The 23580-nt window shown below is 36.4% G+C and overlaps 1 protein-coding gene across 1 annotated transcript in view; it reads left to right on the top strand.

Annotated features, from left to right (window-relative positions):
- LOC306871297 (netrin receptor UNC5D-like) overlaps positions 1 to 20233 on the top strand; it is a gene marked incomplete at both ends in the record, with an annotated part of 128902 nt that extends 108669 nt beyond the window's left edge. The window contains 10 exons of the mRNA XM_079419111.1: positions 463 to 495; positions 2600 to 2785; positions 5926 to 6282; positions 6904 to 6988; positions 11826 to 11997; positions 14371 to 14598; positions 15922 to 16071; positions 17774 to 17938; positions 19017 to 19195; positions 20050 to 20233. Of these exons, the coding sequence (XP_079275237.1) occupies positions 463 to 495; positions 2600 to 2785; positions 5926 to 6282; positions 6904 to 6988; positions 11826 to 11997; positions 14371 to 14598; positions 15922 to 16071; positions 17774 to 17938; positions 19017 to 19195; positions 20050 to 20233 (1739 nt within the window). The remainder of the gene's footprint in view (positions 1 to 462; positions 496 to 2599; positions 2786 to 5925; positions 6283 to 6903; positions 6989 to 11825; positions 11998 to 14370; positions 14599 to 15921; positions 16072 to 17773; positions 17939 to 19016; positions 19196 to 20049) is intronic.
- Between the last annotated feature and the right edge of the window lie 3347 nt (positions 20234 to 23580).

A 23580-nucleotide genomic window follows, 5' to 3' on the forward strand; every position in this document is an offset into this window, starting at 1 on the left:
ATTTCATGGATGAAAACAGCATCGTCGTCATCACATGTTGGTCATGCTGTTTCTTGCTTGGTGCTTGACACAAAGCTGAAGTGCGTGATTTGCGTGTTTTGGGAACTGTGATAATTGTCTGCTAAAAGTGGATGAAAGTGACGGCATCATGCCCCGTGTCCCTTTCAATATCTCCCTCATAGCTGTTATGATGAGAACCCTATCTGATTTCTCCTCCTTAATGAAGGATGGAAACATCCTGCAGCCTAAGTGATCCAAAACCATCTGCCAGTAGCTGGCAACAATGCCGAGCAACAGTATCCACAGCTGATGTTGGCATAGCCTGCAGTTGGACATCTACCCGTGATGTGAATCAGAGAGCAGATTTGTAATAAGTATTACAGGGATGGACTGTAATTCTCTCTCCCTTTCTTTCTCTCTCTCTCTCTCTCTCTCTCTCGTTCTGTTTCTTTTTCCCTGCAGATGGGAAGCTGATGCATGATGTTAAGCCACAGAGTGAGTTCCTCCTCCATGTGAATTCATAATTGCTGTACAGATGAGGGAATAAAACAACAAAATAAGCTGTTGCTACTGTCAAGTGAACTTCTGTTTGAGTTATTTTATCTTAAATATCTTCTTTTTATTTTATTTGTGAGAATTTGTGTGATAGCTATTTTTTCTCCTTAATTAAGATAAGCTCAATACCCTCATATGTCTTCACTTCTACGCTTGGTTACCTGTATCATTATGCTGACAGCAGGTGTCATTTTCAACAAAGTGGAAAAAAGATGCAGAAGATTAATTAGCAAGTATTCAATCTGTCTCTCAATTAGAATTCTAGTATGGAAATTTCAAGCCAACTGAAGCATGCACAGCAAATAAACTTTACAAATGAGAGTTTTTGCAATGCAAAAATGGTTGTTGCAAAATATGTATTTAAATAATACACATAGAATATAAAATTAAAGCATAAAATACATAAAATAATTGGAGAAAAAGAACAAGAAAATACATTTGGTAGTAAGTTACCAAATTTTCACTGAAAACGGTATATTTTCTCTGCCAGTTAAACAATAAAATAAATTTGATAATTTTTTTCCCTCTATAAAACAAGACTTATTGCCTTGTGGCAATTTTTCTTCCCAACTAAGTTTATCATAAGAGACAAAGATGCTGATTAAGAATTTGATGATTCTCAGTATAGTCATGAATATTCTGCTGGTGTCCTTATCAAGATTTTCTGCGTATCCATTTCAGAGAATTTCAAAGTGCTAGTCAATGAATTGTCTTTTTTAGATGATATAGAGTAAGTGATTGAATGTGGCATTTGAACATGTGCTATATTTAGAGGAAGCAACGAGGTGTAATCATTGAATATTAACTCACCTTGTCAAGCATATTATGTCTTAATTTCTCCCTGTGTATTAGTTTAACCATATTGAGGCACTTTGCAAAACATGATTTTAAATATGTATTAGTACCAGGTGCTTCTGCATTGTTACAATGATGTGACTCTGAGACTCTTCCTTGTGCATTGGTGTGTGAGCTGGGTTATAATTCTAATTGAATCTATTAAATCTCTTCAATGATGCATGCAATTAATTCACCTTTACCCTTGGACAGAAACTTGTTTCCAGCTTGCAGCATGTAATCCTGTTCAACTTTCTGTAGTGCGTCAGGGTATTTGAAATGCAGTGCTGTAGTTTTATAAGCATATTCTTCCTCTCACGCCATGATTAATGTCCTCTGTGTCCTTTGTGATCTGGCCAGTTCTGTCTTCCCAACCCTCCTGCTGCAGAGGTCACTTGGGCCAGTGCTGTAGATGCCAGCTGAACAGATGTATCATTGCGTGGGGTGCTGGCACTCCACTCTGCCAGTTATTAAAGTACTAAGAGCCCTGGAATTCACACCTCCCAAATTGCCCTCACGTGCCAAGCATATCTTTATACAACATGTTCATATTGCACCTGTTCCATTTACACAGGTGTCTAAAAGATTTACAAGTCTAACCGCAATGAACAGGCGTGATGGCTTTAAATGTTTCCCTGTTATTAAAAGGATTTTTTTTTTTTTTTCTGGCACTGTGAAAATATTTCACTTGCACACAGTATACACAACTGTTAAAAGAACTATAACTTATTTATCTTATTATCTTATTGTACTTATCTATTTTGTCTATTTCCTGACACAATGTAATGGCAGCAATAGTAATGATTATAATAGTAATAACAGTAACAATAATGATGATGATGATGAGAATAATGATTATAATATTAATAATAATGATAATGATGATGATGATAATAATAATAACAACAATAATTGTAACAATAATGACAATAATAGCTGTTGTTATGAAACATTATAAAATTACTTATAATTAGTGCTGGGCAGCGATTAATCACATCCAAAATAAAAGTTTTTATGTACATAATATATGTGTGTGTATCGTGTATATTAATTATGTATATACAAATACACATGTATATATTTAAGAAAAATAGGTTATGTTTATATATTAAATATATTTATATAATAATAATTATAAATGCATGTTTTTGCATGCAAATAATGCGTTTTCCTGGAAGTCTAAGTATGTGTGTTTATGGCTGTGTCCCAGGCATGGAGAACTCTATTGATGTTGCACTTTACTCTGGTCTGGCTGCGGGGGTGATCGTTGTGGTCGTCCTCATAGTGGCCATCACCCTCTACAGGAAGAGTCAAAGTGAGTATGGAGTGGACGTCATTGACTCATCTGCTCTTGCTGGGGGCTTCCAGTCCTTCAACTTCAAAACCACCAGACAGGGTAAGAGTTCACTGTAGATGAAGCGGTTCGGTTGGATTAATTGATTTGTGTTACTGATGTTTATGTGCTACTTATCACAATAAAAGGCTAAGCCACAATGGATATTCAGACAATTCCAAATAAATTCATTGCTTGTAAAGCATACAGACACACGTGCCATAAGAGTTATTTATTGCACAGTAAGACACTAACATATTTCACTCACATAAACAGCCTCCCCTGAGCAAACACACATTTGCACACAAAAAACTCCAAATCCTTTGACGAGTAAATGTGTAAGGCATGCTACGTTGATTTCAGTTATGCCTTTTTGTCAGCTGTGCCGATAACTTTTGTTGATAAGACCACGACTATAGTCACATGACCCACATTTGGTTCCGCTACACGTGTCCATATTACCACCACTGACACTTCTGGGTCAGAGAAAGAGATAGCCATCGCTTCGCAGGGTAATCAATCCTGCCTGCTTGTGACAGCACAGTGAAAGGCTGCGACTAGCAGCTTGTGTTTACTGTGCTCAAGGCCTGGGATGGCAACCCCCACCTACTTGCATGCAACAGGAAGGAGGGGATCAAGGCTCAGCTGAGCCGCATCTGTCAGGTCATCAATCCTATTTAAAAAGGCCAACTTTCTCCCAGCCTCCCACTGTGCCTCATTCCAACAGCCAATCCGTTTCACATCAGAGCTCATAGGAAAGACCAAACCCCATGCAAGGGAAACGAGAACACATGTTGGATGTTCACTTCCGGATGTGTGATGTAGAATGAGACAATAGAAGCTTCTGTAAACAGTTGTTTATTTTAAAAGTTCAAAAGTTCCAAATTTGAATGCATTTGATGTGCTTTTGATTTGCTTTTCTTTCTTAGGTTTTGTGTTATTCATTATATTTTGTATCACTTTTCCTTTTATCTCAATTCACTGCATGATATCTATTGCAGTTTTTCTCAGTGTGTAATTATGATAAAGTTTCTGAAGTATTCCAGCTGACTCTCTAAATCACAGGTAACAGTATGACACTCCAGACCTTTGCCCGCCTGTCTGCTCTTGAAATCTGAGCCACTGAGTCATTTTAATCACAATTCTAATTCCAGATATTTCCCCGCAAGGTGCCCACTACATGCCTGTTTCATTAACTCCTATCATCCTGCTGTCTCGTCCTTTCATTTTTCTCTCTCATTTTTGGAGATTTTCTGTCCCACAGTGATCATATCCTGCTTCTGAAGATGGGAAACCAATTTGTTGTGGATGAGAATTTAAGACGTTGAACCATTTATATGCTTTATGCTTTTTATGCTTTAATTTCTTTATATGTCTGGTGAAACTAACTCGGGTTCAGTTCTCTGCTATAGGTAGTGGTTAATTTACCTGATGTCTTTCTAAACCTGAGTTAGTTATTTCGAGAAATGTCTCGTACTATGTTTTGTTCATACAATGGATGTAAAAATTGCTTTGGTGTATGGACATAAACAGTTGAAATGTTCTTCACAATATTTTATGTGTTCTACAGAAGTAAATGATTACATAACTTTGGTCTGAATATACCTTACAAGGATAATGATGAAGTTGATCATTCCAAATGTGCATATGCATCAGCATTTTTCCACCATAATTTGTTCCATTCTGACAGTTTAGAGCTTTGTGGGACTGTTCAAATTCATAAGACACACCTGTTGTCACACTATTGCAAAACCTTGACCTGGCCAAGCATGGCGACTAGAAATATCCCAAACGCCTGACACCGATCAGCCCAGCCTGGGGTAATTAACGATTTTCCTAAAAATAAAGACCCATTAGCCTCCTGCCTCCTGCCTCCTGCCTCCTGCCTCCCACCGCTCACTGCGCAGCAGCTGGCCAGCAAGCACTAAGTGACTCTAGTGTTAGAGTTACTTTGGCACCGGGATAATTCGTGGGGGCTCGGTGACGGTGTGTGCCTGCTTCAGACAGGAAAAGGTGAGAGAGCAACAGCGAGGTATGAAGACCCCCTTCCAAGAGCTGTTCTGAGTTCAAGCTGGGAGGTGACAGATTTAAAAACTTGAAAAACGAAAAGGTCATTTAGACATAGTTCATATATTTATGTCCTCCTGAGTAGCTAAATGAATTCATTATACAGGAATGCGCAAATCTCTCGTGATGTCACTGGAGACAAGTACAAGCACATTTGCTGCTCGGGTCTGCTTGCATTATCTAAAATGCCAACTAGCAATGGGTGCATCTTAAAGGGAATAATGCAGGTGTCCCCAAACCTTTTTTAAAAAAATTAGCTATTTAAACTGCTTAAACTGTATACTCACTGAAATAATGTTTCAATAATTTACAAAACGTATACAAATAACACATATTTGCATTTTCATTGTTCTCTGATTTTGGTTATTGGTCAAATGGCATGAAGGTAAAAAGATAAAATATTGATTCTTATTTCAGTAAATGTTTTATTTTGATTGTCTTTCATTTTTCATACACATAGGGCTGCACAACTTGGCCAATTATTTTGCCATACATGCCGACTTTAAAATGACATTTTATATGGAAAATCTCATATTTATGCTGCTGAAACTAAATAGGACCTTTTTCATGGTCTTTATTATTATTAGTTTTAATTCTAATTATAAAAAAGTAGACATGCTACTATTGTAAATTACAGTTGTACCATAAAATAAAAAAAAGATTTTAATAGCCTTTCTTCAACTCATGGACCCCTGCAGTTCACTTATGAACCAGTTCGCTGACCTTGTTTAAGTTGAATGGACATTTAAGAAAAATGGACTTTGATCTATACTCTTAATAATCTAATACCTATTCAGAGCCATATTTCAGGTAGTTAGATTTTGAAGGGCCAATTGTTTAGCAGTAAAAATAAGCCTAAATAAATAATTTAGTAGGTGCCAAAGCACTTTCTTTTCTTACATACTTAAAATGGTCCTTTTCAATTTTTCCTTTTTCCAGCACTCCAATTTTAGCCAAAATAGCTAATTAAATATTTAATCCTTTTCTATTTGCATGCCTTTATTTTCAGGCCATGGTCTGCTGCACTGGAGCTGGCCTGTCAAGACCCCATCTAACTGTATTCTACTCTTTTTGCCTGTATTAACAACTCCTATAAAACACCCAAAATATCACAGACTGTGTTTTCATCTCCCCAGGCAATCCACTTCTGCTGAATTCCTCCATGCAGCCCGATATAACTGTCGGCCAGACGTACAGCAGCCCAATCTGCTTTCAGGACGCCATAGACAAAGAGCTCTTTGACCCCCTGCCAGACAAGGTCAAAGTTCAGAGCTCCTTTATGGTTTCACTAGGTGTGGCGGACCGGGCCGAGTACCATGTGAAAGCCCATCCGGAGACCCTTCCTGCTAACCTTCACCCAAACTACAGCACAGTGGAAGGAAAGATGACCACTATGATTGCTTCTAATGGAATTCACACACTCAGGAAGACCCAGTTTAAAACAAGCGCTGTGTTTGGGCACCTGGGTGGCCGTTTAGTCATTCCAAATGCAGGTGAGAGAAAGTACGTGTTTGATAGATTCAAGTTATTTTTATGCAATGTTGAGCATCAATGAATTTAATCTTAAGGTACAGTACAGCTATAGTCGTTTGTGTTCTGTTAGCAATTGGATTAGATGGAGTTCACCTAATAAAAATACTCTCATTTGTTCACCCTCATTTCCTTCCAAACCCTCAAACAGTGGCTTTGGTATCTGTGAACAGTATGCAAAATATCTCTAATCATCTGTTTGCATCATGAGTGTGCACGAAGAAGTGAGGAAAATAAAGGGAGACTACATAAAACACATCTATAGTTATCAAAATGCACGAATACCCTTATCTGTTGACTGACTTAAATAAATTAAAGACGAAGAAGAGGATTGCAAAGTATTTGTCTTCTAAACACATTTAAAAATCTGCTGCTGATGGTATTGTGTACATATTCACCTTTCACGAGATTGTAGTCAAATATATGAGCACTTAATATGTGTATATATAAGGAATCATTTTTAAGTCTTTTTCTGTGTTGATGAATGCTCATATTGGTAATTATTTTATGAAGCATAGGAATCAATGTGGATTGTGTAGCAGCACATAAATAGTATCTCACTGTTGATGGTGTTGGTTTTCTAGGATTAAGCTTGCTGGTACCTCACGGGGCGATTGCTGATGACACCTCTTGGGAAATGTACATGCTCATAAATCAAGAAGAGTCTAGGTAAGACTGTAAACGACATATCTGTATCACTTTCATATTGTTCTATAAGCATTGGCGTTTCTTCTCAGAGGTTCAGAAAAAAAGGAAAAATTATGAAAATGTATTTATTTATTTTATTTTTTAACACGATTCACAATTCAAATTTCTGTTTTTTTTTTTTTAAAAAAAACCTTTATACTAGACCCGACGTTATACAGTAAACAGCCGGTCACCACAACAAAATGATGGACATATTTCATAAAGTGTTTCATTTACATAATCTGGATATCATGCCAACAAAATGTTCATAAAGTGTTTGAATACTTTGCTTTTGATGTTGAAAAACACATTATTTTTATTCATTGTAATGAATGCAAAGAATGTGTAATTTCTATATTTTTTTTATGCATTTGATTTTAGCTTCCACCTATATACTGTTGTCTTTCAAGGGCATACATTAATACAACTGTAGGGTAGTTCTTGATGTAGGACAGATGAAAATGACACTGCTACTTAAACCAGTGATGAAAGTAAGTTCAGTTAGAATAGCTAAATACGTTTATTAACAGTATAGCTTTGAAAAGTTACATATTTAATGTCAGAAGTTACTGCTTTAAATAGTTACACATTAGATGAAATGGATACAAATTAATATACATGTGTGTATATATATATACATATAAGTTTTTAAGTGTAATGCATATAAGTGCGTGTGGTGTACAGTAATGTCGTCTTCTGTTTTATGGGAAGAAATCCCATTAGTTGGACCAAATGAATATGGAATGCACATATTAGAATTTACTTTTATCATCAAGACTCTCTCACCTTAAATCGAGATCTGATTATGAATATTAGATTTGGAATCTGACTTTACACTGGGATGTGTAATGCCATAAAAGCTCTGTCAAACTAGCAGAATTCTGACTTTGAGTTATTGAACTCTTAGGTGAAAAGCTGAAGTCTGATTATGTCACAAGCTGTGACTTGATTTTCCTTTATCACATCAAGCATGAAGTTCACAGAAGTGAATCTTTTTTATCCTGATCATTGAGTGATCATTTTACGTGATTTGTTTTGGCATTTATAGGTCATGGTCTACACCCCCACCTGAATATTTCCCCATAAAACTTTCTTGAGAGTTGCTGAAGGTCTTAGATTTTGACATGTTGTGTATTATGTATTCTCAGCATGTAAAGGTAATGACCCTGCGTGAGCCTTGATGTGTCTCTGGAGACAATATGACTGTTGCACTCTGCCAAAACCTGAAAGAGATCCAACACAACTTGCTGTCATTGCTCAGACTGAATACATCTTCATAATGACACAGGATGATGGAGGAAACCGTTAACAACAAATGAGTGCAAAATGAGGGCATTATGAGTCTGTGGCTTAACACTGATTTAGCCTGGAGCCTTGAGTTCAAGGTGCACTCTGTAATTTTATCCTCACTAAAAATGTTTTACTTATAAATAAATAAAATGAATAGCACTTTTTATAAATTGTTAAATTATGCACACATGAGGTGAAGGCTTCAGATATATCAGTGGCCTACATGAAATGAATGGGTTGTGACTTATCGAGATCACTTTCCAGGTGTGCAACATAAGATTATTGTAAATGCGTCTCTCTACCTATATTTTTGCAAAATTACTCAATTTTAATTTATGATGACAGTTCCTTACATAATTCTTTATGACTTCCAAACAACATAGTGCTTGATTTTTAAGCTAACACATTTTTACATTTGCATGCATCACATAAGCAGCATTTGAATGGCTTTTCTAACATTGTAAACTTGTTTGGTAACTCACCTGGTACAGCATTGTACTTATGCTCAGGTCAAGATGAAAGAGCTCAAAGATTTAAGCTAAGCTGGCATGGTTGCTTTAGCAGACACATTTTTATCATCACGTTTGCTTGTCAATACTATCAGTTAGTATTTGGGGTAGGATTTTGTGTAGACCATTGTCTCAAACTCAATTCCTGGACGGCCACAGCTATGCACAGTTTAGCTCCAACCCTAATCAAACACACCTGATCCATCTAATCAAGGTTTTCAGGATTACTAGAAACTTCCAAACAGGTGTGATTTGTGACTGGTTGGAGGTAAACTCTGCAGAGCTGTGACACTCCAGGAATTGAGTTTGAGACTATTGGTGTAGACACACATTCATCAGTTTTGGATAAAACTGATTGCACTTTTAGTGCCACTCACTGGACATTTCATTTTTAAAGTGTCGCGAAGTGAAGAAGTAATGTAATCTAATGTAATTTTGTATAAATGTTGATTGGGTTTCAGGTGTGTCAACCAAAAATGTACTACTGCTATCACGACTAATAATAATAATAATAATACAAATAAAATGTTTTTTTTAGAGTAGTGTGTTATCTGAGCTCAATATTTTATGACATTGTTTATACTTTTTTTTTAGTGTGTCTTTGTGTTTTTAGGTCTGCTTTTTGTTTATGGTTTGTGACTTATAAAAACATCTACAGTTATATTATCTTTGATTTTCTTCTGTGGAAGACAGATAGAGAAATTGATCATGTAGCTGCTCTTTTCCTTTCAGTGCAAGTGGATGGGGATAAAGTATAATTCATGCAAGGTATTTCAAAACCTGTATAAGTCATGTCATAACTTTGCCAGTTTAGGTCATTATTCACAGACAATCTTTATGAAATCTTTGCTTTTGACATCTTGCTTGAGGAGCAATTTGGGCATTTTGATACAATTCCTTTTGTGTTCCACAAAGAAAGAAGGCTATTCAAGTTTCAAACGACATGAGGATGAGTAAGTGATTATGGACTTTTCGTTTTTGTGGAACTATTCCTTCAAGTCAAGTAACTGATCAATTTGCCACACTGAAGTCACGGTCAGATGCCCAAATGAAAGAATGAATGGAAGCATTAATTTGCATGTCGCCTCCTACAGTATCTGCTAATGCTCCAGCACTCTGCCGCCTGACCATCTAGCAGTGATTTATCAGTCTTTTTGAATAATGATCCCCAATACAGACCTAGGAGCTTGCAGGGTAAGACCCTTGATTATGAGGAGGAGAGTAGTAAAAAACATGACAAGCTACTTAAGGTACTAGAGTGGAAACTCATTTCCTTATGCAACCCAGGTAATCTGCCCCCAGCCTTGACTCATAAATGCAGAGTGGTTGTGTTTTTTGCTTATTGTTTGAATACACGCTGGAAATTAAAAGATGAAATGTTTTGCCTCAAGAATGTCGGTGTCAAACACATACAGTTGACGCATTTCAGACATTCATCATACATTGTCCTTCATACAGCCTCTTTTAGGGAAACCTGAATGAGATGTGAATCACATTGAAGTTCCTACAGACCTGACATGCCTGAATAGTAATTAGATGTAAATAGAAGAACACTTGAAGAGAGTTGGATAAGGACAGACTGATTGGCTGTAAAGAGTGTTTTAGTCCTTATTCCCTCTTCAGCAAAGCTGAATTAATATAAATTCAAATCAACTGTAAAAGCTTATGGCATCCTTTGGGCATTCTGCAAAAGTCCTTAAAGTGAGTTGTGCTGCTGTGGTGCTCCTCGATTTTCAGTTTGTAGTGAATTTTCTATTAAAAAGTGGTTAGTTGGAAAGACAAAAAGAAAAAAACTTTGGATATGCATGGCACTCTGGTGTCCCATTGCTTTCTTTAAAGTAAGAGAAGCACTTTAATAAAAAATAAAAATTTATTAGATATGTTAGACACACTATTACCCAACAGAATTATTTATTAATATTATCTAACTCAGTGTTGGCTAGATTTACAACTATTGTTCACAGCCCTGCTTGAAGCATTTTTAAATCAGCTTTTAATTGTCTCGGTTTTGTCTATTAAATGTTGATGTCTATCTAATGTTTATTGCTAGAAAATTAAAATCAAAAAGTCCACATTATGTATATATGCATTTCCATGTTGTACAGACTATGCAGTGTTGACAACCAAAAGGCTTCCCCTTCTTTTCAGTTTCCTTTTTTTTTAACCTTTAAATTTGCATAAAAGGCCAAAGCCTTCATTAACTCTTTCTCATTAATGCATTTTATGTTATGGTTTACCACCATGAGGAAAAGATGGAAGGTAGCGATAATAGCCAGAAGATCATAAGCAATGACTAATGAATATGCAAGAGCTGCTAAATGACTCCAGTGCCCTCAGAGAATCAGTAGCTTCTCCTAAATCAAGGTTCTCTGAGTCATGTTTGTAATTATTCTCTAGACTGCAGACGTGACAGTTTTCATCATTATATTATTTATGCAGGATAACAAGGATTGTGGGGACAAACATATTTCTGTCAACACAAATTTTTATTGTGTTTTGTTGTCATTATTTGATTTAGCTAAATGTGTCGACTTTTAATTTTAAAACAGTCAAGTGTAATGCTAGTGATATCAAGGTTTGATTATCAAGGATTGCATGCACTGATAAAAAGCATACTTTGAATGCAATCTTACCTGCTTTGAGTAAAGCATCTGCCCAATGCACACATGTGTTTGTTTGTTTTTTCACACTACCACTCAAAATGTTTCTGAAAAATGCTGATTTATATTTTTGTGGACAGAGTTTTTAAAAGTTTTTTTGATTAATAGAAAATTTAAAAGAACATTTATATGAAATAGAATCGAACAAATCTTTTGTAACATTAAAAATGTACGTATTGTCACATGCATACATTTTAATGCATCCTCGCATAAAATAAAAGTAAAAATAAAGAAAATAAAAAAACTACTGACCTTGAGTGCATTTTATTTCCAAATAAACAATGGTGTAGGTTCTTTTGAAATTATCAGTGATATAAGGTATTAATATTTATCTTTTTTATTTTTCATTTTGTCTGCTAGTACCCAATCAGAGGAAAGGTGTGAGATTCTGTTAGGGCCAGAGATCACATATGGACCTCCGAGGCTGAACCTGTCCTATCCTGTTGCCATGACGATAGCTCATTGTGCTGAAGTCAGCGCTGAAAACTGGAACATTAAACTCAAGAGACAAACCAAGGACAACAAGTGGGAGGTAGGAACAAAGACATGACTTATGTTTTTTTTTTTTTTTTTTTTTTTTTTTTACAGCAAATTCTTTCAGTGTGACTCATAAGGATGTCATATTGAAAACATTCTCAGTTATTAGCGATGGGCCAATATAGTACAATGCACTGGCAAACTTTGTCAACATAACATTTAAAAAAAAAAAATGATTTAATACTTTACTCAGCTATACTGCCAGCCCCTGACGATTAAACGTTTATGCTGCCATTTAGATAAATTTCTGAAGTCTTGTGATACAGTTAACCTGTCAACATGTGGCATGAACCAATTATGAGTGAAATTCAGTTGAACCACATCCTGTAAAAGCTTGTGGCAGCCTTTGAGGCTGTGCGTGTTTTAAAAATGTGATGATTAGGCGATTGTAGGCTCTTGACAAGAGATCCAGGGATGTCAGTTCCTCAGAGGAGGCTACGGCACTGAAGTGTGCAATTACAGCCTGTAATAGCTGGGAAGACAAACAGTTCATGGCAGTCAAACAGCAGGAGCATCGGGACAAGACGCCCCATCAGACCCAGGATATATCTATCTGGCTGTACTAGAGGACCACCTGAAATAAGAGCTGACACGAGGCAATCAGGACAGGAGTCATGGACGGGACCTCCCTCCTGACCCTACTACAATCACTCACATTCGTCCTAGTCCCATGTGTTTTACTCTGGTGTCAGCCTCTGAAAACCTAAAACTGTCATCACGGTTTGAAAGTTGATGTATTAATAAAAGTTTACCGTAGCGACATGGAGTTTGTTTATTGTGAGCCGCTAGTGTTATTGAAGCCGATTAAATAATAACCATCTTTCTGTGTCTGACCACCAGCCACTTATTAGATTGAATTTCAGATTGTTCCGAAGCACGGTACTTATCCTTTAGATTACAAGCAGCAGTCTTCACGAAAATGCATTTGCTGTCAAGAGTTTTTTCCTGGCTTTTAACAGGTTTATTTGAACAAGTGACAGCTCCAGTGTTGGTGATGGCTAAAGCAATTACATAAAAACTGCTGGTTAAATCACAGACTTGTCAAAGAAGGACTACAGTAGTACACATTTCTATCCCTTCCATGTGCATCACACATTTGTTTTATCAGTTTTTTCTGAGGAGGTCATTCTGTTTCATATTTTCGTTGCTTTGATGAGCTACAGTCACATAAATCTGTAAAAAGTCGTCTGTCAGAAAAATGAAAAGAACCTGTATTGTATGAATGTCTGTGCTTGACTTGATGTTAGTCTAACCTTGTCAAAGAAATACAGAAGTGGCCTCGCTGATTCGTGATTTGTGAGTGATTCCAAGTTAGTGTGGCGGAGTGAATTTAGCTTTTTCCACTGATCACTGGCAAAAATATGGGCTGAGCGGTGAAAAAAAAATCTTGCAGCAGCTGCAAGTCAGTATTTATGAAGATGGTTTCTTTGAAGGCCTCCATACCAATGAGAAACCTCTTAGAATTTAAAGTTACATTTATGGGATGTTTTACTTGGGAGTACCATTTCACTTTGAACTTTTCATAGCATGGGGCACCAAAACAAATTCACTGCATCCTACATCTTGGTGAAATTATCATTAAAAAAATCATGTGTACCATTACATATCATAGTCTCATTTCCTAGGTTAGAATTAGACATTGTAGACAGCTCTTTGGCGCATGCAGCGTCTGATAATCTTGTTAGCTGATAAAGAACTGATAAGGTTAATTAACTTCAATTGCTAATGTTTCCTACGGTTTTATGATGACAGAAAGAAAAGGCTGTTCAGTTAAAGGGATAGTTCACTTGGATGATTTTTCCCCTCTATGGAACAAAAAGGGTATATTTTAAATAATGTGCTGGTGGTTTTTCTCCATGCAATTACGATAAGCTTCAAGCTTAAAAAAGGGCATAAAATCTCCTTAAAGTGTTAGTTCACTCAAAAATGAAAATCAGAACTTTAAAATTAGAAAATTAAACTAGCCCTTTAAAGGGATATTTCACTCAAATTAAAATTCTTTCATCATTTACTTATCCTTGAGTTACTTAAAATCAGTTTGTCTTGTGTTTGAAGTTTGAAGAAGGTAACCATTGGCTTGCATTGTATGGACCAAAAATAAAATACAATTCTGTGATATTTCTCAGAATAATGCAGGTTTAGAATGCATGATGGTAAGAGAATTGAAAACAAAAAATGAATTTTAATATTTAATTATAACTTAACTTACAATTTATCCCTTTAAAGTTCATTCATGTCTTATGATCTATATATACCATTTCATAGTATTTCATGCAATGAATACAAGTATTCATTAGAAAGTATAACAAATCCAATTGTTGAACGAGTCACGTTACCATGATTTGATCATCTTTTTCTTGGTTCACAGGAAATAATGGCAGTTGACGATGAATCAACCTCCTGCTATTGCCTGATGGACTCGCATAGCTGTCACTTGTTGCTGGATCAGCCGGGCTGTTATGCACTAGTGGGGGAACCCATCACCGATGCTGCCATAAAGAGACTAAGGATTGCTGTGTTCGGCAGTATGGAGGCCTCCTCCGTGGACTACAGCCTGAGAGTGCACTGTGTAGATGACACACCACATGCCTTTCAGGTGACAGCAGGACAGTGAACATGTGGTTATAATCACATTACTCAAATAGAGAGCAACAGTTGTGCTCGGAAAGTAAAAATCCCATTCATTTTCGTTGGGGAATTGATTTTTAATGATAACTTACTGTGAACTACAATGTAATCATTGATTTAGGCTTTTGTTAAAGCAGTCAGGCCACATTTGTTTAAAATATTTAATTTAATTCTTAGTGAAAAACCACATTAACCCATGATTCTAGTTTTATATAGTGTTCCGTCGTTTTGAATTCAGATGCCATTGGCAGTACTTCTTGGGATTGTAGTTCACCCTAAAATAAAAATTTGATGAGAATAAACTCATCCTCAGGCCAACCAAGATCATTTAAAATACTTTTCAAGTTCTTTTTTGCTTCAAATAAAAGTTTCTAAGTTATGAATTACCTTGTGGCTTATTAGTTTGGTTCATGGCTTATAACTCTAAAATACTTTTAAAAAATCCCTATGGTGAAAAACAGGCTGCTGAAAAAGTTGGCAGGCACTGTAGCATTCTGTGTTTAAATATCTAGAAGAACTTGTATTTTACAAGATTTTAGTATTTAATGTAAATCTGTGGTGCATTGCAAGACGTTCATAGTAAAGCTTGACTGCATTTGCATTAGGTCCAAAAATCTGAGACCAGTGGAGAAAGAGTGGGTTTAGAATTATGATGGTTTAATTGTGTGATCAAAATGTCAGCCTTGGCCAGTGCTATTTTCAAACAAACAAGCAGAGGATACAAAAGTCAAAGCCAATTACTGTTGTCTTGCATGAGTGCTCAGACTCCTGTGTGCTCTCACACACACACAAAGAGAACACTCATCTTTGCAATGCAGTGAAATACAAAGCAGTTTTGACAGATGAACACAGCCACGCTTGAAATCAAAGAAGCCAGTAATCAATTTAAATTAAATTTTCTTTTCAAAGCTTTAACCAGCACTTTGTTTGAAAGCTCTTTTTTTTATATTTCTGAATGTTTATTAGCTGAAACGCTTTTGTTCCTTCCAAACACTGTACCTTTTTTTTAGCCTTATCAAGATGAAGTTAAGATAATATTTCTTGTATTGAATATTAACTACAATGGATTGACAAGATGTTACCCTTTAAATTGGTTTAGTGTTTTAGCCTTTTTAGCCATTGCAGTCATTTCTCTTCTGAGCACCTCCTAAGTGGATTAGCTGCAATACAGTGGTTCTTGGTTATGGTTGTCCAGTCTATCCACATTTTATTTCTGTACCACTTTCTGCCCTTCCCTATGTTTTTCCCCAGTGTTCTCACTCTGCTTTTCCTGTACTTCTATTTTTCACAGAGAGTGGTTACTGCTGAAACCAGTAGAGGAGGTCAGCTTCTCGAGGAGCCCAAGGTGCTGTTCTTCAAAGGAAACTGCCTCAATCTGCAGGTGTCCATCCAGGATATCCCTCAGTTTCTGTGGAACATCAAACCCTTCACCACCTGTCAGGTAACTTACTAGCATTAGTAGCCCACTCCGAGCAGTACTGTAATGTGCAACAGGCAGCTGCTTACACAACTGCATTGTAGACATCTCTGGTAAATATAGTCTATACACACTAAAAAAATGTTGCTGGATTAAAAAACGAATACTGCCAGGCTATTTGGCAACTGGGTTAAACAACATGATACTGAAGGCTTTTCATTTTAAATAATATTGATGTGATCTGTTCTCTGTTATGGACAGGGATGGTTCATACGTTTTAGTATACGAATAGTGTACTAGATCAACATCAGCCATGATTGCACCATTTGTTTGGCAGGAGGTGAAGCTTTCATTTGTTGACAATTTGTAGACTCAGTGTATGCTGCATTTTCCAAGCAGACATTATCTGCAATGCAAATAAAAACAACAAAAATAGGCATAATGTGAAACTTAATGCATTTTCCTGTTTCTACAGGAATAGTTTGATAGGAAAACAATATAATATAAACCTTAATTTCATTTGAGAAGATTCCTCTCAGGAACGCACAATGCAATGACCACTGAAATTTGTCTGGTTTTGACCAGTTTGGCTACTCAACACTGGATTACATAGCGACTGAGTTACATAAAAACTATCCAGCACCTGGGTAAAAACAATAAAAATAACCCAATGAAATGACCCAACATGCTGTACACAGCATTTGGCTTAAGGAAAAAATAACCCCAAAGTTTTGTAGAGTATGCATAATATGAGGTGAGTTTATGTGATCAAGATTTTTGTTCTGTTTTTCCAGTCATTTAGTAAGATATTGAAACTTGTTTTTAGAGAACAAATTTCATTTGACTTGTTTTTTATTGATTTATATTATTTAATAAAAACAATTAGCAAGTGAGGTAAGAAAAAATAAACTATTCTCTGAAAACAAGAGAATATTTTATGCAATTTTGCAAAGTAATTGTGTCTTGTTTTAACGTCCTTTAGAATTTTGTACTGTACAACAATAAAATTGTTAAAGTCACTTTCCTGAATATTCTGTGCTTTTATAAGAGCAAAAAGCCCATAAATGTAAAAAAAAAAAAAAAGTAATAAAATCTAGTCTGCATGTGTAAATCTCTTATAGGAAGCATAGAGAAAGTTTTAGCTTTGTTTCAACTTTGAAGACCGACACTGTCCTAGCTAGTGTGTAGATACAGAGTGACAAGTGTTTGGTTTTAGGCTCAGGCATTTGAACAGTTCAGAGGTGCTTCTCTCTCCTGGAAGATGCTTTTGTATGCCTACTCGAGGGAGAAATTAATCCCGGCATTAAGGCATCTGCTGTCCCATCAAGCATCTATTCTGCTCAGGGTTCCTATTACTGTTGACATGGAGCATCTCGCAGGTCACTTCAATATGCAGAGCTGGAGAAACGATGCAGGAGAGGTCAAGGACACTCCCTGCAGACGTGCTGCTACACAGAAATTAATTATACATCAAAGGCAATTGCTTTCGCTTCTGCTGCCCTGCTCCCAGATACGGTGTGTTGTACATACCCCAGCACTGACCCCTATCATCGGAATTAACAGGGATTAGAGTTTGTGTCTCTTTTGTTCTGACGGTCTCAAAGACGAGTTTCTTAACACGCATGCTTCTACATTTTTCATGGATCAGGCGCTTTCCCTGACTCAGCTCTCTGATCTCTCTCTCTCTCTTCTTCTCTTTATTTCTGGTGTCCTCGTCCTGCTGCAGGAATTCTCCTTCACCCAAGTGTGGTATAGTAACCAGCAGCCTGTGCACTGTGCCTTCTCACTGCAGAGACATAGCGCCTCAGCCACACAGCTCTCCTGCAAGATCAGTGTGCGGCAGGTCAAAGGTCACGAGCAGATACTGCAGGTCTACACCTCAGTGGGAGAGGTAGGAGTTATAATGTTACTGGGTTTAATAACATCTCTGTCTGTCTCTGTCTCAGCTTTTTTTTTTTTGTGGGACCAAAAAATAATTTTAGAGTCTTGACATCTTACAAACAAGGACAGTTTTTAGTGCCAGGCTGTCAAGCTCTAAAAAGGAGCGCTATGAAAAAATTATTTAATAATTTTAGTGCAGCTCTCATATCAAATATGCTGCTATTGATGTCTAGCCTGTACCATACACTCTTTAAAATTAAAGGTTCTAAATTGGCATCTATGGTTCCTTGAGGAACGTTTAACATCCAGGGTAACTTTCCATTATGCAGAAGGTTCTTACAGTGGAAAAAAAGTTTATTTTGTTTATTGAAATGTTCTTCATGCCAAGAACTGCTCACTGAAAAGTTCTTTAGGGAGCAAGAAATAGTTATTTTATGGCCTCTCTGTTTGGGAGGGTGTCTATTTGGATTCAGAATCACAGTAGAGTTAAAGAGTAATGTAATGACTCAAAATTCAGTTCATATTCACTCAAAGCTTGAAATATAGTGCACTACTGTCAGGATTTACTAAGACGTGCAGTGAAAAATTGGCAATGAAAATGTGTGGAAAGTTATTTTTGCAGCTGACCTTCTTGCATATGCATTTGTAGGAGATTCCCTTTTAGATAAAATATATGGGAGGAGAGTATTTATGCAGTCATGCAGTGTGATATACTAAGGTTTTCAGTAGTCAATTTACTGCAATTATTAAATGCCCCCCCAAAAAAATTGTCTCAACTCATGTTGCACTTGCCGTGGCTGCAATAATTGATAATTTGCACCGCTCTTGGTAGTTTGCATTGGTCATTATGGAAATGATCCGGCTGCATCTGTTTTCTTTAATTTGCTCATTGTCAGTAGATCAACCGCAGAACTTTCCCTTCCCATCAGCACTTTTATAGGATCGTGGTCTCGCGTTAATATGCCCTGTTTATTCATTCTGACCCTGTTTTTTAGTACATGGGTAAAATAAACCGTTTTTTTCAAGCTCCTTTGTAGGTAACAAAAAAATGTCATGCCAAAACCATGTTTTTTTTTTTTTTCTTTCAGAGTGAGAAAGAGACAGTCCCATTTTTTATGCAGGCAGATTGCACAGTGACTTCACAGACGGGGGCCAAAGCCTTCAAAATCCCCCTGTCCATACGTCAGCGGATATGCACCACCTTCGATACTGCCAACGCCAAGGGCAAGGACTGGCAGCTCTTAGCTCAGAAACTCCACATTCAAAGGTGAGCACCGGAGAGAGATGTAGCCAAGGCAACGGGACTGACTGAAACTTATTGCAGCAGCTCTTACTTTAACAATGCCCTTGAATAATAAGCTGAGACTGCACTCCACTTTGCTCGATCATTTCACTCAGAACTCATACTCCTCAGGCTTTTCATCTTTATTGAATTCAGTTTCTACAAAGGTTAGAAGTTAAATAACCACTAGAGATTTGAGAGATATAAGAGCCACCACCTTCCCTTTATCTATGAAGCCATTGTATGGATAGTTTATACTGATTTTTTATTTTATTATACTGATTGTTCTATTTAGTTTTTATTATATTATAATTTTTTTATTTCAACAAGAGTTACATCCAAGTAACTCTACAAAAAGAAACCATGCAAATTACAATTGAAGATAGGATTTCATTCTTACTAATACATTTGCGCATCACAATTATGCAGATATGAATTGGTATTGCAGCGCTGTAATTTGTGCCATTTAAAATAAATGGCAATTTATATTTATTCAGAAAGCAAACATTTTGTTTCCTTTTCTTGATCCTATGTCACATGACTATTTGACTTTGGAATTATATTACAACACTGCCACCTACTGGCACATTGCAAGTAACAGCACAAGTCATTTATTCATTTCAGCTGTAGTCCTTCAAAAACAACAGAAGGATACATAAGGATTGTCAGAGTCAGGCTATAATGCACATGTAATTTAATGCAAATATAATAAAAGGTTATCCAGATGTGCTTGAAAACATTGCCTATGGGATAGAAGGTTGACATATATAATATGCTCTTGCTATGCACTCAAATAACGTCGTCTTCTCTTGTGAAACCTCCATTTCCTTTTGGCACAGGAACCTGTCCTACTTTACCAAGCAGAAGAGTCCCTCTGCTGTCATTCTCAGTCTCTGGGAGGCCAGGCATCAGGACAGTGGAGATCTTGACTCCCTTGCAAGTGCTTTGGAGGAGATTGGAAAGATCCACTGTAAAAGTCTGCCTCAGAGTCCAGATGACAAAGAAATAGACTTTACTTTTTGAAGCACTACTGAAGACTACATGTACTCCACCAGATGCAATTCCCCAGCATCTTCAATTTAGAGTCCAAGTGAAGCTAGCTAAGGCATATCCAGTCTGACAGAAGACTCAGACAAGATGCGACCAATCAGATGGTTTCACATATCTGTACACATGCAAAGGAAGTATGAATTGGTATAATTTGGCACAGATTCAACAACTTCAAAATGTTTTTCTCAAAGTGCCAAGCCATCACAACTTTCATAAAATCCCACCTTAGCCTTTCCTTGTTGTTTATGATTATTATTGTGTGGGATTTTAATGGCAGTTAGACAGGGATGTTCATGAGCATTTCCTTGCATCATAATTACAGGAATAGTCCACCCAAAAATGTCTATGACATTTTTCTTTTGAACGTAAAAGAAGATATTCTGGAAAATGTTGGTACTCAAACAGTTTCAGTTTTTCTATGTCTATTAAAAAATACAATGGAAACAGAAACTGTCAAAATATCTTCTTTTGTTTGAAGAATTTTATTTTTGGCTGAACTATCTCTTTAATCTTTTCATATTTTTTCACTAGTGTTCCAGAGTTGCAAAGTATTTATATCCCTTCTGCATTACTACTGACGTGTTTAGAGAAGGGAAGAGAGGGAAATACACTCCTGCAAACTGCCCTTTTTGCTCATCACACATTGTGATTGTGGCTCACAATGTTCTTTTATCTCCACTGTTGTTTTATTGTCATTTTACCGTCTTAATGGGATCGGTTGAAGAATAATTCTGAATAAGATATGAATATAAAAATTCTAACCTTGTTTTCAGCTATGGCAGAGTACTGCGCATTAGAAAAGAACCTCATTTACGCAGGTTAGGGGGGTGAAAATGCATTACGTTTTTTTTCCCTTAAAAAACCTCAAAGCATAACTCGCTCAAATGCATTACTCTGTTCCAGTAAGCGCAATGAAGTAAACTCATCATGGCGGACAGCAGGATGGTATCATGCCTTTAGAGCGTTTGGCCTGAGACTAATATTGACCAGAAGAAGCGTTTACTTAAGTCATGCAAATGGCAGCACATCCCTTTTGTTAACACTTATAGCTTTCTTTTGAAATGCATCTGAAAAGGAAGAGCTCCGAGAGACCTCTGTGAAATGAAGCCTCTCTTATCTCCTCTGACCAAATTCCACCGTGCGGTGGGCAATACAATGGGGGAACATGGACCGGTGAGCAGTGAGAGTTATAATTAAGGTCTGATAAAAGGAAAAGAGCTGTGTGGAAAAATGCTGTCAGAAATGTAGGAAAAAAAGTTATGTCCTCCTTTTCCAAGTTATCTACTTCATTAACCTTCTCTCTCTCAAACAGAAATGCCTCCAAGAGCTCATTTTAGTTGGTTTTCAGTGTTCTAGCCACTACAATGGTTTAAAATGTTAAGCTTTATCTCTTACTCTGGATATTCTTTTTATATAAATATTTCTTTTTTTTTTTTTTAATACAAGTTTGATGAAGGATTTAACTGATTTGCTGATCACTTTATGTCGAGAAGCACTGAGAACAGCAGCATGTTTGACGTGTTTATTACTGTAATTGTCCACAAATATTATATTGCCCAAAAATATCTTTTTTTTTTTATTTATTATATTTACTTTTTCATTTATTAGCAAATTTGCTGTCACTCCTCTAAAATTGAATTCAAACATGTAATTGTGTTGTCATGTTAATGAATTTGAAAGAAAATCACTTGGTGCTTATTAAAATGTATTAATGTTCACATTTATGTCCAAATATTGGAACATGATGTTAAATTCTAGAATAAAAAACAAACAAACATAATTCTAGAAATGGCTACAAACCAAACTTAAGATTTTGCCCTATTATTGTGGACTGCATTTATAGTGGTATGCTCAAGCCTTTGAAAGGTCAAGTAAACAATGTTTATCCGTCCCACATTCATGTTATATTTAGGCCTTTGCTTCAAATTATGATTCTTGTGCCTTGTATAACTTCTGTAAATGGTGAATGTTGTACAGGTTAAGATGGTTCTGAATCATGCAAATGTACTGTAAGATATCAGTTTAAAAAAACACTATATTACACTGATATGCAGGGGTCAAGAGCTTTTCTAGTGCTAAATATACTTGTTTGGTATTGCCAGGCCAGCTTTGTGGTATACTGTATCTATGCTTATGAACATTTTGGATGTTTTCTGTACAGTAGAGTTTGCTGATGCATATGCAGTCTTTTGGAAATAAATGTACAGCTGAAGAGAGCTGCAACTCTAGCAAACATGCCTCATGGCTTTATTTTATTTCCAAGTGCTGATGGTTTTCTTTATTTTCATTTAGTGTCAGGCAGGCACTGTTATGGGACAGTTACACACTGCATACCTGACTTTTTCTGTGCCTTACAAAAATGGCACAGAATGTCTGCAATTTATTTATTTATTTATTTTTATTTGCTTTGTTCCAAATGTAGTTCTTACAAATTAAACTAATATCCTGATGTATGCTAACAACAACAATGTGATTAGCACATGCACTGCTGCGTGTGAGAAAAAAATAAGCCGACTCCTCTCACAAAACTGTAGCTGATAATTTAATACACATTTAATGATTAAAAAGTTCATTTCAGCAATGCTTGAAAGTCTCAGACATGCAGTAGTTTAAGGAACAAAAATGGCTGATGCAAAGTCCACAGTTGGTCTTATCTCAAACAGCCCCTCCTCCTTCACAACTTTCTTATCAAAGGACACATGAGTGACTAAAAATGCAGTCCTCATAACTATGGTAAGCAAACTGTTTGTTTGTTATTAATGATATTCAATCAATCGAAATATATACATATCAATTCTTAGAGCAACATTCAGAAATCTGAATCAATAATACATCTTAATAAATCCAAATTCAAATATTATACTTTATAGTTATAGCCTTGGGAAATTACATTGTAGAAAAGTGCTTTGTCAGTAAATGTAGACATTATTGGCTGTCTGCCATCTCTAGCTGAAAAAAGAGGGGGGAAATTAAACTAATTCAGCTGCCAGGAAGCAACAAAACAATGTGACTAGATTTATTGAAAGCAAAGAACGAGAGAAAGATGCTTTAAATGAGCCACAGTAATGCCTTACAACAGACCATACACATATTTTAGTTTATCTAGAAAACAAACAATTCAAACTCTGTTGGAAATCTAATAGCTAATGAATGGATCACGCGGTGGAGCGTATTTGCTGGAAGCCAAAGGAGTTGACCTTTGTCTGCGTTCTGAAGCAGCGGTATGAAATTCCCCTTAGACTTCGTAAGTGAATAAACAAACAGGAGTCCCACCTTCTTCCGCACGCATTACTGGAGTATCAGCCAGTTTCCTGTTTTAC

The sequence above is a fragment of the Barbus barbus genome, assembly GCF_936440315.1.
Source record: "Barbus barbus genome assembly, chromosome: 6".
NCBI lineage: Eukaryota > Metazoa > Chordata > Actinopteri > Cypriniformes > Cyprinidae > Barbus > Barbus barbus.